Genomic DNA, 15,097 nt, shown 5'->3' with positions numbered 1-15,097 from the left:
GTAATTCCATGTTTAATCTGTTGAGGAACCACCATCCTGTTTTCCACGGTGGCTGTACAACGTCACCTTCCCACCAGCAGCGCACACGGCTGCGGTTTCTTCACACCCTCACCAACACTTGTTTTCTGCTTGGTTTTCTTACAGTAGCCATCCTAATGAGTGTGAGGTGGTTCAGGCTAGTTGCCCTTTTTTTTTTTACGTAGGCTGCCCACCCAGCATGCAGCCCAATGTGGGCCTTGAACTCATGACCCTGAGAGCAAGATCTGAGCTGAGATCAAGAGTTGGATGCTTAACTGACTGAGCCACCCAGGCACTCCTAGCTGCACTTTTTTTCATCTCATTTTTGCAGGTGTTATTTATAACTTGTAGCTCTTCTCTCATTATTCCTTGCTCTTGGCTCTATTCACCCCCCAGCACCCCAAACAGGAACATGAATTATGCCTGGTGACTGCATCCAGCATTCCCAAAGGGCTCAGTACCACACAGGGAAATGTGCTGGATGAAGCTTCCAGGCGGCACTGGGAGCCAGGGGGCTTGGGGACAGCCCCAGGGCTGCCCCTCTGCAGGTCTGTGACCATGAGCAAGTCACTCCCCTCCCGGGCCTGCTTCCTGTCCGTTAAAACTGAAACAATACCAACGTCTTAACTCCTTTACAGAATCGGAGCCCTAGAGATAAAAAGGTTCTTGGAAAGTCTACAGCAATAGCAAAACCTCTGGGTTTGTCAAGATCTAAAAAAAAAAAAAAATCAAAAGAGGAAAGGGGTGGGCCCCTGCTTCTTAGTAATACACGTAGGCGATCTCGGAGCTCAAGTTCATGGAAACAAATTGAATTACGTAGGAGGCAGCTCTGCCATTTGCAACCATGGATTGTTTGAAATCCTTTTAGAGGAAAATTAAAATATTTCACAGAGGGTAATAAAATGCCGGGTATTTTGAAGGCATAACGGCTCAGCTCTCTTGGGCTAATAAGTAACTAGGCATTTTTATTTAAGTCCTCCGGTTTGTCATTTTCTTTCATTAGTGGAGATGGGAGAAAAACTGTTGTGAAAAAGACATAAAATTCTGGAAGTCACCAGAAGGTTAATTATAAAAATACAGAAAAAATTAAAAGTAAGAGGGATGCCTAGGTGCCTCAGTCGGTTGAGCGTCCTACTCTTGATTTTGGCTTAAGGTCATGATCTTGGGGTCGTGGGACGAAGCCCCACGTCCGACTCAGTGCTCAGCAGGGAGTCTGCGTAGGAGTCTCCCTTTCCCACTCCCTCTGCCCCTCCCCCCACTTGCACGTGCTCTTTCTCTCTCAAATAAATAAATCTTTTTAAAAAATTAAAGTAAATAAATAAAATGTATAATTTTTAAAATCACAACATTACACCATACTACAGAGACAAAGGGAAAGTGCTTCGAATTTATTTTCGCAAACATCAGAAATGGGAAGCTGTGCCAAAGTCTCCTTTGCTTCCAAACCCAGTCCCACCAAAGAGCTCAGGAGTGGCGAGCCTTCTAAGGCCCCTGGTGCCAGAGACATAGTTCTGCATGGCGTGGGAGCAGGGAGGGTGTCCTGAGCCTTGTTCCTGCCCAGGGCCCTCAGCTGCCACTGAGATACCACACCTCTGCTTCATTGCACCATCCCTCACCACAATCCGCTTGACGAAAAGGGTTGAAAAGTGCCATTTTTTCTCTCAGCTAGAGGTCATCTGCTCTAGTCTCTCCATTTTATAGACAGAGAAACAGAGGACACGGGCTTAAGGTTCTGTCCTTCCTATGAATTATCAGTGCCAGTGACCCCACAGAGCTGGGATCGGCTCCCTGGGCCTGAGCCCTAACTGTGAAAGGGGGAGTGAGCCAGGGCCATGTCCAGTCGCTGTCCTGTCCCCCACACAGCTGGTCCGTGCCAGCATCTTCCAGACCCCCCTTTCTGCCTGTCCAGGAAGTCCTTTTGAGCAGCAGGATGGGGGCTGAGGGTGAGGATGCAGAGTTCCTGGTCAAGGATGGTCTGAGACCCACAAAAAGCCACTAATGCCAGGGGTGGGTGGGGATGGAACAGGCAGGTTCGTAGGTAGATATTCCTCTTCTAAATCTCTCTAGGGTTTGGGTTTATCTGCGGTGGCTTTTACCATCCCCAATGCCACCTCCACCCAAGACGCTGCATAAAAGTAATTTTATGCAAGAAGCATATGCACGCATGTGGGGGTACAGGTGGGACGTGAGTTATCGGAACCTCCCACAGCCTCTGGCTAATCCCACAATTAGCCCATGTGGAGGCCTCTTGTTCTTACCTATTAACCTGCGCCTCCCCCACCACTCTGGTCTGCATGGAACCATCCAGCCAACAATTAGTAAGTGCCTACTGTGTGCTGGGCTCTGTGCTGGTCCTGAGAACGTAGCAAGGAAAAGAATACAAGAACTCCTTTACTCAGTGGGAGACAGACCCATGAAGCAATTTTCAAAAACACGGAGATATTTGAGCTAGCCCTTCAAAAATCAAGGAGGAGTTTGCCTGGCAGGAAAGGGGGGAGGAACAGCAGAGCAAAGGCACAGAGGCATGAAACCGGTCATGTTCAGGCAGCCACGCGATGAAGTGAGAGTTGCTGGGGGAGAGGTGGCCAATGATTTCGCCAAGCCCCCAGGGTGGAGGCTTTCATGCAGCCCCGCACCTGGCAGAGGGCCAGCACTTAGCCAGTGCTGAAGAATGTATGCTAAATCAGTGAGTGGAGAGAAGGAAAAGAGGAAAGGAAATGGCAGCTTAGTTATAGAATGGCATCAATAGAGCAGGGGAAAAAAGAACAAACTAGCTAGAATAAACACAAGTGATTCTCAAAATGTAGTTACACGAATAAACAAGTTTTCGAAGAATGTGTACAGTCTTACATGAAGTTTTCAACGTGCAAAGCAGCACTGCACATACATGCATACAGACATAAGGTTAAGCTACGTGTAACTGAGCATGTTGACTTACAATAGCAGTTTCATTTGGCTGAACCTAAATTGAACTCACAAGGGACAGTGCATCCCTAGCATGGAATACTACTCGGCACGGAAAAGGGACAAGCTCCTGACACACACAACAACTTGCCTGGACCTCGAGGAGAAGATGTTGAGTAAGAAGAATGCAGTCTTCAAAGGTTTCACATACCGTATGATTCCATGTATATAACAAGCTCGAAATGACAAAATTATGAAGATAGAGAACAGATTAATGGGGGCCAGGGCCAGGGAGGGAGTGGGAAGGGAGGTGACTGCCTCTTTGAAAAGGGTGGCACAGGGATTGGATCCTTGTCATAAACTGTTGCATATCTTCACAGTGGTGGTCACAGGAATCCACACACAAAGCACTGCATAGAACTAAACACATACACACGAGTGCATATAAAACTGGTGAAATCTGACTAAGGTGGGTTCGATTGCCTCAGTGTCCGTATCTTGGCTGCGATGTACTGTAGTCACACAGGTGAGCACTAGGGGAACCTGGTCTGCACTGGGAGCCAGGGGGCTTGGGGACAGCCCCAGGGCTGCCCCTCTGCAGGTCTGTGACCATGAGCAAGTCACACAGGTGAGCACTAGGGGAACCTGGATGAAGGGTGTGTGCCATCTCTCTGTACTATTTCTTATTGCATGTCAGTCTAGAATTAGCTCAAAATAAAAATTTAAAACACCCACAGGGTAGGGGCTCCTGGATAACTCAGTCAGTTAAGCATCCGACTCTTGGTTTCAGCTCAGGTCATGATCTCAGGGTCTTGAGATCGAGCTCCACGATGGGCTCCTCACTGGGCGTGGAGCCTGCTTAAGATTCTTTCTCTCCCTCTCTCTCTGCCCCTCACCCCTGTTCTCTTGCTTTCACTCTCTCTAAAGTAAAAAAATGATAACAAGTAAATCTTTAAAAATCAAAAAAAAACACACACACATAGGGTAATAATTCATGCCACTTTTAAGACAGAGTTTCTTTCTGGGACAAGGGTGGATTCTGCAGACAGGGAGGGACACACAGAGGGACTCACCCTTATCTGTCATGTTTTCCTTCTCAAGGAAGAAAAATCTGAAGCAAATAGGGCGTAATGCTCAGGCTCTACAAAGCTGAATGGAGAGTACATAAGTGTTTCTTTTCTTATTCTCTATCCGGCTTGTAGGTTTGAAAGAGTTCATAGTTTTTAAAAAGCTGATCTTGCTTAACTCCTTTCATCCAGAGCCAGGATTGGGTCTGGGATGGAGAGGGCTGACGGTGCAGGTGGTGGGAAAAGGGGACAGCCCGGCCCCGGGGCATCAGAGGCTACCCCCTGTGAGCTGCCCTGGCCTCTCTCCCCACAGCCCCCAGAGAAGGAGGGTGCCTTGCCTCGGCAAGTGGGCAACAAGACGGAGTGCGGCCTGCTGGGCTTCGTGCTGGACCTGAAGCAGGACTACGAGCCCGTGCGCAGCCAGATGCCAGAGGAGAAACTGTACAAGGTGTACACCTTCAACTCCGTGCGCAAGTCCATGAGCACAGTCATCAAGCTGCCTGACGAGAGCTTCCGCATGTACAGCAAGGGCGCTTCTGAGATCGTGCTCAAGAAGTAAGCTGCGCGTGGGAGGTGGGAGGGGAGGAGGGGGGCGGGGAGCCGGGGACCACCAAGTCGTGCAGTGCAGGCTGTCCTGCAGACTGGGCTGGAGGGTCATCTGGCACCCAGAGGTGCAGGGGAGGCCCTGCCCAACGTTCCACAGCAGGACCACCTCCAGGTGCTTTCTCCACTATTTCCTCTTAAAACTTTCTACAGAGAGCCCTCCCTTCCTCCTCCCTACATCACTGAATCACCAGGACGTTCCACCCAGTGTCACTGTTAAATCTCCCTTATTTCACTTCCCTTAGCACGGTGATGGTTGACCATAGTGATGTTCGTTATTAGCCAGTCTACTCTGGCTCCAGGTGCCAGAGATAAGCCTGGAGATCTAAGTAAGTCATTCCCGGCCTCTGAACCTCAGTTTCCCCACTCATACCTTGATGGGATTGGTCTAGCCCAGTGGTTCTCAACTCTGGCTACATATTGGAATCACCCCAGGGAACTTTTAAAAAACCACTGATACAGGGCACCTGGGTGGCTCGGACACTTAAGCGTCCGACTCTTGATTTCAGCTCAGGTCATGATCTCAGGGTGGTAAGATCGAGCCCTGTGTTGGGCTCTGCACTGGGGGTGGAGCCTGTTGAAGAGAGAGGTTCTCTCTCTGTCTGCCCCTCCCCCCCAAAAAAATAATACAAATAAATTGGAACCTTTGGGGTAGGGCTCACACATAAATTGGAACCTTTGGGTATTTATTTATTCGGTGTTCCCCCCCAAGCCATTCTAATGTGCAAGCAAGGTCCAGAACCACTAGCCTGGGTTTTATGACCTTTGAAAACCATTTTAGCTGTGGAACTGTTTTTTCAGATGAAATCTTGTGAATATAAGACAGATCAAACTAGATGTGCTCTTGCTGAATGGACTGGGGCAGATACTGCAAGAAGGCTGCCTGATTTCTTTTTGGCTGGTCCTGATTTCATCCCTGCCTGGGGCCCAGGGGCCTGGACCAGCCCTGAAGCATTATGGGAGACGAACTGGGCAGACACTGGATGACCAACCATGGCCAGCTGGGCATCACTGGGGAGGGGGAGGTGAGTGCGAGCTGGCCAGAGGGAGGATCCTTGGGCCCTTGGCTGGACTTTACCCATCTCCCTCCCATCCGCCCCCAGGTGCTGCAAAATCCTCAACGGGGCAGGGGAGCCCCGCGTCTTCCGGCCCCGCGACCGGGACGAGATGGTGAAGAAGGTGATCGAGCCCATGGCCTGCGATGGGCTCCGAACCATCTGTGTGGCCTACCGCGACTTCCCCAGCAGCCCTGAGCCCGACTGGGACAATGAGAATGACATCCTCAATGACCTAACCTGCATCTGCGTGGTGGGCATTGAGGACCCCGTGCGGCCCGAGGTAAGCCCCCTACCAGCAGGCTTGGAGAGGCTGGGAGTCCGGTCTGCTGGCAAGCTAGCTTAAGTTGCCTCACCTCTCTGAGCCTCAGTTTCCCTGTAGCATCTACGAGGTTTTCTCTTTACCTACTCCTAAACGCTCAAACTCATAAGACCAGCGTAGGCCACGCTTGGCATCAGTCTGCTCAGGACATCGGGCAGCCTGACAGCAGGCATTGCTTTGCCATGGGAGCAGCCCTAGAGCCATCCACTCAAGCATCCAGAAACCTCCCCGTGTTCCCAAGGGACAAGCATGGGGGCTGCCCTGCCTTAGAAGCCTCTTGCCCCACAGGAGCCAGGATCTCCTATAACATATCCATAGGCCTAGGTTCCAGGGTCCCCGTAAAGGAGAGACCCAGAAACTAAGGTCACCGGTATTCAGGAAAACCCCCAGTGTGATGTCACATCAGCAGGTAGAGATCTGTCCTTTCAGATCCAGTTTCCCAATCAGTTTACCCTAGCAGGCTTGCACAGTGACGCAGCCTATAGTCTCGCTTTGTCAGGTCTCCAGGGGCACAGAGCTAGAAAGTTAGCCAAAGGTCAGACTCTCAGGCAGAAGAGAAGAGGGATGACAGCACCCCTACCCGGAAGGACCAAGAAAGGTGATGTAGTAAATGCACCTAATGGAGTGCTCAGTTCACACAGGTCTTCAGTCTCCTTTAGCTGCGTCTGCATCCAGCAGGAAGACAGAATTCAGTGCTGGGGATTGGCAGGGTTGGGGGACAATGGACATGGGTGCTCAGTCAGACTGCCCAGGCTGGAGAGGCTGTAGGAAGAAGAGAGGGCTGCCTTGAATCTCCAAAACATTGCTGTGGGCAGGCAGAGTGAGTCCTCACCCTGGGGAGCCCCAGAGGGCAGAGCCCAGGAGAGGCCGGCCTCCACGTCATCGGAGGACTAACCCAGCTGCTGGGCCCACGGCTGATGCCCAGGCCAGCAGGGACTGGGCCCACGTTGGCCCCGGCCATGGAATTTGGTGATGGGGCCTCTCAGGACCGCCTTCCTCTACCGGAAGCAACTTCATTGTTCCCCACCTGCCCTGACACCATTCCCTAGGGGCCGCTTGCTGTTCCCTGCTCCTCATGGAGCCTCCATTTCCCCTTTTTTCCAGTGAAAAGGGATGGACAGGGTGTTTTCCAAATTCCCAGCCCTGGTATTCTAAGAGTCTGTGTTCCAAAGACCAAGTGAGACTAGAATGTCACGGACCTGGACTTTCACGTTTTAGCAGCAAGGAGAAGCATCGTCAGGAGTGTGAGCTCAGGCATCAGACAGACCTGGGATCCTGAGTCCCAGCATTACTGGCTGTGTGACCCTGGGCCAGTTACATAACCTTCTGAGCCTCTGTTTCCTCATCTGTAGACTGGGGATAATAATAGTATTCTCCACTCACACACACCCCAGGATACTATGAGGTATCATGTGCATGACAGATCGTGCACATACAAGGAACAGGCAGTGTCAGACAGGAGGTAAGTGGCCCTTAAATGTGGCTCCCCTTCCTCTGTGCCCCTCCCCAATAGATTCATAACTCTGGATCCAGTGACACGTAACAGCCCCTAACACACAGCCTGGCCTATGGAAGGTGCTCATTTAAGTGTGGAATGAATGAATGAGAATGAACGGGACTTGAACACCAGTCTTCCAGTACTATGCCTGGTACTCATCTCTCACACCTCCAGAGGCCCCCACAGGCCTCCTCACTCCCACCCAGAGCCTAAAGCAGCCAAGGCAATTTGTCCCCAGGTGCTTGGCCCTGGAGCCATATGTGTTTTCCTGCAGACTGTGTCTCCCCCTGGATGGACAGGCCATTTATCAGTCTCCCCATGGGATGCCTGCTCATTACCAGCCGCTAATGGGCTCAGCCTTCCCATGACAGTTTATCTCCTTACAGTCTCCACATAGCAGATGAGGCCAGCCTGCGGCTCATTCCCAGAGCTCCTAGCCTATCACTCTTATGCCTCAGAAGTATCCCCGAGGTGGGGTGGGAAGCAGCATCAGACACATACTTTTTCTGGTCATGACCTGTGCTAATAACAAATGTATTTTATACCATGACTCAGTAAGCACATACACGTAACCAAAATAAGGATGTCACAAAGTAATGTGATGCGCTTGTATTTTCTATTTTCTTCTATCTCTTGCTTTTTTTTTTTTTTAATGCTAGTCACCACCCGCTAAACTGATTTGACAATCCACTAAAGGGGCATGACTGCAGGATTGAGCACTGCTGACCGAGACCAAGTGCTTCCCCACGGCCCCAGTGTGCAGGTGAAAACACTGAGGCCAAGCAGGGACAGTGATGTTCCCCAAGTCTCGCTGTAAGTGGCTGAGCAAATCCAGATTAGAACAGGTTTTCCACCTTCCTGCCCCAGGCCCTGCTCCTGGGTGCCACAGAAATGAAAGGGCAAGTGGTTCTAAGTCAGGAGGGTGAAGAGAGGGAGGACAGGGCCTGGGAAGGCCTTAGCTGGGTCCCTGGCATGTTTCACTAACAGCATGATTATCCAGAGAAGCTGGCTTCAGGCAAAGACTCCCAGCAGGGCTGGGAGCACTTTCATCCTGGAGGGCCCTACATTGGAGAAAGGGGGCCTGGATCCAAGCCCCAACTCTGCCACTCACAAGCCACTTCCCCTCTCTGTGCCTTGGTCTTCTGATCTGTAAAATGGAAGCTTGGCCCAGATGCCCCTCAGGTCCCTGCCAAGCTCCAACATTCTGAGCTGGCCGATGGGAAAGCTTTCCCTGACTTTCTTTGCTTCCGTCAAGTGAGCGCATCCTTGATGGTGACCTCCTCTCTCCCCTGGGCTCTCCCCCAGGATGTAGATTTTTGATGTTGTAAGCCGTGTTGGGGAGCAGGGACTTACTAGGGTGACAAAGCAGGGTCAAGGGACACGGGTTCTCACCCCACTCCTGACACTCCCTCACAGAGAGACTTCAGGTGCATCTCTTCCCTGGGTCTACGTTTCCCCATCCGAATAATGAAGAGTTGGACATTCCCAAGTGAGGGACACCAGCAGGGTTGCTGGTGACACTGCTTGAAAGTATAAAAGCTCTGACGTGTTTTAAAGATTTTATTTATGTATTTGACAGAGAGAGACACAGCGAGAGCAGGAACACAAGCAGGGGGAGTGGGAGAGGGAGACGCAGGCTCCCTGCCGAGCAGGGAGCCCGATGCGGGGCTCGATCCCAACACCCTGGGATCATGACCCGAGCCGAAGGCAGACGCTTAACAACTGAGCCACCCAGGCGCCGAAAGCTCTGACGTGTTGATTCAGGATGTCCCAGTAGGGTGGGGATGGCTTTTGATTTATTTGGGTTTTAGGCTGGGGGATTTATACACAGGGAGCCAAATTCCAATGGTCCAATAACACCGACAAGATGAAGTAGCCTCCCATGCCACCCCCAGGCCTCTGGTTCCCGCCTCACAGGCAGCCACCATCACCAGCTTCTTGGGTGACCTTAGGGGAGTGTCTATGCCTATGGTTTTGGGCAGGCTCTCCCAGGCAACCCTGAGGCTGGCCGGAGCAGAAGCCTCAGCCTGGGCCACCTCTAGGGTCCTACAAACATTTTCAGATTCCTTTTGCAACTGCCACTGGAACACAAACTACCTCCCTCAGTTTTCCCATCTGTCAAGGGGACAAATCACGTTGTCTTCCTCCCATGAGAAGAGAGAAGACGGAACAGATCAAAACAGGCTTGCCAATCACCCCCCAGACACATATAAGATGCTACCTCGGGTATGGGTACATTTTCCGACACTGATTGAAGCCACTGTGGATAAAGCCATGAGAAGAGCAGCAGTCTGGGATTTGCAGGGTTATCCGGGGGTGTTTAGAGCCCTTGGAGTCACAGACAACGGGTGTCACCAGAAACAACAGATGTTTAAAAGCCTTTATTTAATGAAAACAGGAAGCGCCCATTTTCTGGCTATTTTTCCTCTGTGAGAAAACTCTTGGATAATTTTAGCAAAAGAAGGAATTTTTTTTTTAATTTTACAGCTATTTTGTCTATGTGGAAAGTATATTTCAACCAGATCGGTGCCTCTGTGGCTTGAGTCTTAATCATCTCTGGATCCTCAGTGCCCAGAGCAGTTGGATGTTCAGTAGCTGTTTGTCAAACGAATGAACGAGTGAGCAATACAAGGAAATGCAGAGTGCAGTTTAAGGAAGCACCCCATTGGGTTGGAGGAATCCAGAATGGCTTTATGAGTAGAGGGCATTTCACCTGAAAGAGGAGGAGACTCCCAGATTACAGGAGAGAGGATATTCTAGGCAGAGGGAACAGCGCAGGCAAATGCAGATGGGTGAGGGTCTAGTGAATATCCCTGTTGGATTTATGAGAGAAATGGGTAGGAGGGGAGCCTGGAGCTAAATTGTGAAGGGTTGGCATGTCCGCATCCAAATCCATTCACCAGGCTTTGAGGGACTTAAGCAGAGAGATGTTTCATGATGACCCATGTGCCCTGTGCCTGGCCCCTGGATGGGTCCTGAGCAGTTGGTGGTCCCTGCCTTCCGGAGCCCACAGCCTAATGAAATGTCCAGTGAAAGGGGAGGAGTAAGCAGAACCATAGCACATTAGAGTGTAAAGCCAGACTGAAGTACAACAAAGACGTCCAGTTACAGGGCCCACTGCCCAGAAAAGTGGCCGAGGAGGCTCTCGGATGTGTCCAGGTCCATCTGGAATCCCCCCACAGGTAGGTCACAGGCCTCTAAGGTACCTAACTCAGGAATCATGGTGGTGGGCCCACACCATCCCACCACCCCAAACAAACGGCTGCCCCTCCCTGTCCCCAGACGACAGCTGTGCCCCACCCCCCACTGCATCTGCCTCTGTACCCTCAACATCCCTCCCCATCTCCGGGAGTAGAAAGAACAACCACAGAAGACCATGGTCAGGTGCATTGCCAGGCACCCTATCCCCCACCACCAGCATCTATTGTCCCTGTGCTTGGTACCCTTTGCCCCCATCACAGCGTCGCCCAGCCTCGCTGAGGGGTACAGACTATCATCCCCACTTTATAGGTGAGGAAGCCAACACTCAGGTGGATCCCGAGGGCAAAGCCCAACCCAACCTTTTGGCCCCTGAGCCCTCTCCCCCAAGGGCAGAGAAGCCTCCACCACAAAGAGGAAAGTGTGGGGGCCAGAAAAATTAGCTGCCTCCTTTTTCTCCCCAAGCCAGCTTGTTTTGGGGAACCCCAGAGGGTGGGGATTCCAAACAGGCAGATTTCGGCTCCCTGAGACAGCCTTGAAAGTGTTAAGTCTTTCTAAAACACGGTGCTAGATACCTTGTCCCCAGTTCAGAACTTACCATGGCCCCCAGGCCTGGTACCAAGCCCCTGATTCCAGCACCTTCTGACCTCAGGCCCTTCTCCAGCTTCATGGCCACTGGCTCCTGCCTCACATCCTCCTCAGCCTCAGCTCCTCCAGATCACCTGTCACACTCTTTCTACAGCACCCTTCCCAACTTCTCTGCCAGTGCATCTCATGGGACAATTCTCTGTGGCCCAGGCCACAGTGAAGTGGTCATCTGTGTAGCCCCAGCCTGGGCACAGTGCCAGGTGCCAGAGCCTCAGTTAGTGTTGGCTGAATAAAAGCAGCTCAAACATCCCCTTCTCCAGGAAGCTTTCCCAGATTTCTCCTCTCCATCTACTTCCTTCTGAAGGAATGGCACCTTCCTCTGTGCTCCCAGAGCCCTTTGTACAGAGATCTTTACCAAAGCCCCTGCCTCCTACAAGAGTACCAGTCAGACCGAGAGCACCTGCTCTCATCTGAAAGAAGAATGATTATGTGAAAGGGTATGGTAGACTTGTTCCACTGTGGAGTGGTCAGCCTTGGAGGGAGTGAGCACCCCATCATCAGAAGCCTGCAAGCAGAGGCTGGCTGGCCATCTGTGGGATGCCTAGCCGGAGATCTGGGCACGAGCAGAGTCAGAGAGTCATGACCTGAAGCCCCTTCCAACTCCAAGACCCCAGGCATCTTGAATCAAATATAACCTGAATTATTCCTTTGAAAGCAGGAGCCAGATAAGGTGTAGGTACCCTAAAGAGCAGTGGTTCTTTCCTTTCCCCTGGAACAGGAGATAGCAGGGGGCTACCATCCGGGTTACAGCCATGGGGAGGACATCGATAAATTATGTAAGCAGGATGTTTGGACATTCCACATCCCCGCTCCCTCTGGCTCTGTACAAAGAGGTCACGTTCGCCTGGGTGAGCCGCCGCTGTGGCACGAGGCAGAGGCCTTGCTCACGTGGCCCCCAAGCCCTGAGGGGCACGAGAAGCCTCGTCCCTGGGCCCTGGAAATGTACCCAGAGGAGACCTGTGGTCAGCCTACCCTGCTCCAGCCCTGGGGATGAGGAGATCCCTACCTGTCACCACAGAGCTGGTCTCTAATACCATTCTGGGAGCTGGAGGGGCCTCCTGACCTTGGCCTCTTCCCAGCATTTGTTCCTTGCTCTGCCACAAGATGACGGTGCTCAGGAGTCTTGATTTTCTCTACAAGCAGCGGGGGGAGCCCCTGAAGGAGAGTGATACCCAGGCGGAACTTTAGGCAGGTCGCTGGTGGTCAGGTAGGAGAACGATGGAAGAGGGGCAAGGCCGGAGGCAGGGAGATTGAGGAGGGGCTGGGCAGTGACCCCAGCTTGGAACGTGGTGCTCTGTGCTGAAGGAACAACAGGTGCTGTGGATGGGGGAGGACAGAGGCTAAAGATTTTCAAGCTCAATCCTTGTTTTTAAAATTCCTAAGGGCAGGAAGGGGACCAGTGGGCAGGAGCTGTCCACAGTCAGGTTTTGAACCAATGTTCTAATTCTTCATATGAGTTTGTTGGGGCCGCCATAACAAAGTAGCACAGATTGGGGGCCCCCAGCAACAGAACTGGACTGCCTCACAGTTCTGGAGGCTGGAAGTCCAAGATCTTGGTGTTGGCAGGGTTGGTTTCTTCTGGGGGCTGTGAGAGAGAATCTGCTTCAGATCTTCTCCCCACCCCCAGCGCCCACCCCTCTGCAAGGTCATGGGGGTTTGCTGGGAATCTTCAACGTTCCTTGACTTGTGGCAGCAACACCCAGTCTCTGCCTTCCTCTTCACGTGACATTCTCCCTGATTGCGTGTCTGGGTCCAAATTTCCCCTCTTCATAAAAACCCCAGTCACATTGGTCAAGGGCCACCCTACCGACCTCAACTTGATTACCTCTATAAACACCCTATCTCCCAGTAAGGTCACATTCACAGGCAGTGGGGGTTAAGACTTAAATGTATTTGGGCGGGTGGGGGGGTGAGATGGCCACAGTTCAGCCCATAACAGTCTGCAGACCCTCTCAGCAGGGGCTTGGCGGAGTGGGAATGGGGCTGAGCTCCCCAGGCACTATGATATGCAAGAGGAGTGGGAGTCAGACTCTGCCTCTCCAAGCCTGAGATTCTAAAGTGCTTTGGTCCTCTGGTACAACTAGATTTTCTGCCCTTCATATGTCCTCTTCAACTCAAAGACGTTTTGCAGCAAATAGCAAATAATACCTTATTATTTTATCATTGGTCACTGCCCATGGGTCAGAATCCCTTGTTCAGTTGATCTGGGTTGTGTGTAAAGGCCTGCAGCAGCTCTAGGCTGGTTTCTGCATCCTGATTGCTGGGCAAATAAATCCACAGCTCTGCATTGGAGCGGGGGGGGGGGGGGTTGGTGCTTACCCCCTTCTGACTGGCTGGGTCTACTCTGGCCTGGTTGGCCCAGACATCAGTCTGTCATTACATCAGGGAGGGCAAGAGGCAGTCTTTACTGTCTCGTGGCAATGTCCTATTTTACATGAAGTATAATCATTTGTATTTATTCTAAGCCAGTGTCACATTCTGCAAATGAAATCCTCCCAAATGCAGTGTCCTGCCAACCCCCACAAAAAAAAAAAAAACCTGAAAATACGTGAGCATATTTACCATTGAGTTTGTAGGAATTGTGCATGTGGATAAAGCAGGGACACATTCCTCTGCAAGTGTAGAGTGTTCTACCCCTGCCTGGGGTGTTATTGAGGTCTTTCTCAAAGTCCTTGCCCAGATCAGGATAACCAGTGGTTTCATCTTAGAAGGGACCATCACAGTGTTAGGTGGTAGCTGCCTGGGACTCTGCTGAGAATTCTGAGGCCACATCAGGGTTTAATCATCAGATTCTGTGATCGATTAATAATGCCTGCCATGGGCACAGGAATGAAGGATATGGTCTACATGCCATATGTGCTATCAGTATCTCATGGTCATCCAAGCCCCTTCCACTGGCGCTGCCCGTGAACAGGGCTCACTTTGGAATCCATAAGGGCGGTGAGGGCCTGCCCCAGGGGCACTCAAACCCATTGCCCCTGCCCTCCCGCCAGGTCCCAGAAGCCATCCGCAAGTGCCAGCGGGCAGGCATCACCGTCCGCATGGTCACTGGTGACAATATCAACACGGCCCGGGCCATCGCCATCAAGTGTGGCATCATCCATCCTGGGGAGGACTTTCTGTGCCTGGAGGGCAAGGAGTTCAACCGGAGGATCCGCAACGAGAAGGGGGAGGTACGTGCCCAGCACAAGGAATCCTCAGGGGGATAAGCTGGGGGTGGGGGGGGAGGGTCCTGGGAGGCATGGGGGCCACATGACTGTACAGAGACCAGCAGTGTGCCACTCAGAGCCCAGTGATTTGGGGTGAGTCCCCTCCCTTCTCCAAGCCTCAGTTTCTCTCTCTGACCCCCTCCCCCATCCCTCTCCAGATTGAACAGGAGCGAATTGACAAGATCTGGCCAAAGCTCCGGGTGCTGGCTCGCTCCTCCCCCACGGATAAGCATACCCTCGTCAAAGGTAAGACTTGGGGGGCAGTTCTGAGGCTAGGATCTCCTCCTCTCCTGGTGCCCGCAGCTTCTTTCCAGGACAGAGAGCTTTTGCACAGGGCTCCCCACACCTGGCAACACCCTTGCCTCACCCCATTGCAGCTCTGGGAGGCCCTCTAAGGACCACAGGGAGATGGGGAGGTTGTGAGTCTTCTCTCTGGGTTCCACTTCTTCTAGGAAGCAATGGGACTGGGCCTGTCTAGCCTGAAACTCTTAGCCTGAGGGTTAAATAGGTCCCACAGACATGTTGTATTTGGCTGGTATAGTGCCCTTTTTTATGTTGAATTTGGGTGGCTTTAT

The 15,097-nt window shown here is 51.9% G+C and overlaps 1 protein-coding gene across 13 annotated transcripts in view; it reads left to right on the top strand.

The window, feature by feature from the left end:
- ATP2B2 (ATPase plasma membrane Ca2+ transporting 2) overlaps nt 1-15,097 on the top strand; it is a 373,064-nt gene that overhangs the window by 334,132 nt on the left and 23,835 nt on the right. For all 13 annotated transcript variants that reach the window (XM_027582262.2, XM_027582253.2, XM_027582250.2 and 10 more), the window contains 4 exons: nt 4,303-4,544; nt 5,696-5,930; nt 14,307-14,486; nt 14,681-14,768. In XM_027582262.2, coding sequence (XP_027438063.1) covers nt 4,303-4,544; nt 5,696-5,930; nt 14,307-14,486; nt 14,681-14,768 — 745 coding nt within the window. The remainder of the gene's footprint in view (nt 1-4,302; nt 4,545-5,695; nt 5,931-14,306; nt 14,487-14,680; nt 14,769-15,097) is intronic.

Source organism: Zalophus californianus, chromosome 1 (assembly GCF_009762305.2).
Source record: "Zalophus californianus isolate mZalCal1 chromosome 1, mZalCal1.pri.v2, whole genome shotgun sequence".
NCBI classification, from domain to species: Eukaryota; Metazoa; Chordata; class Mammalia; order Carnivora; family Otariidae; genus Zalophus; species Zalophus californianus.
Note: the sequence above shows the minus strand (reverse complement) of the source record. Positions and strands in the feature narration are given on the sequence as shown.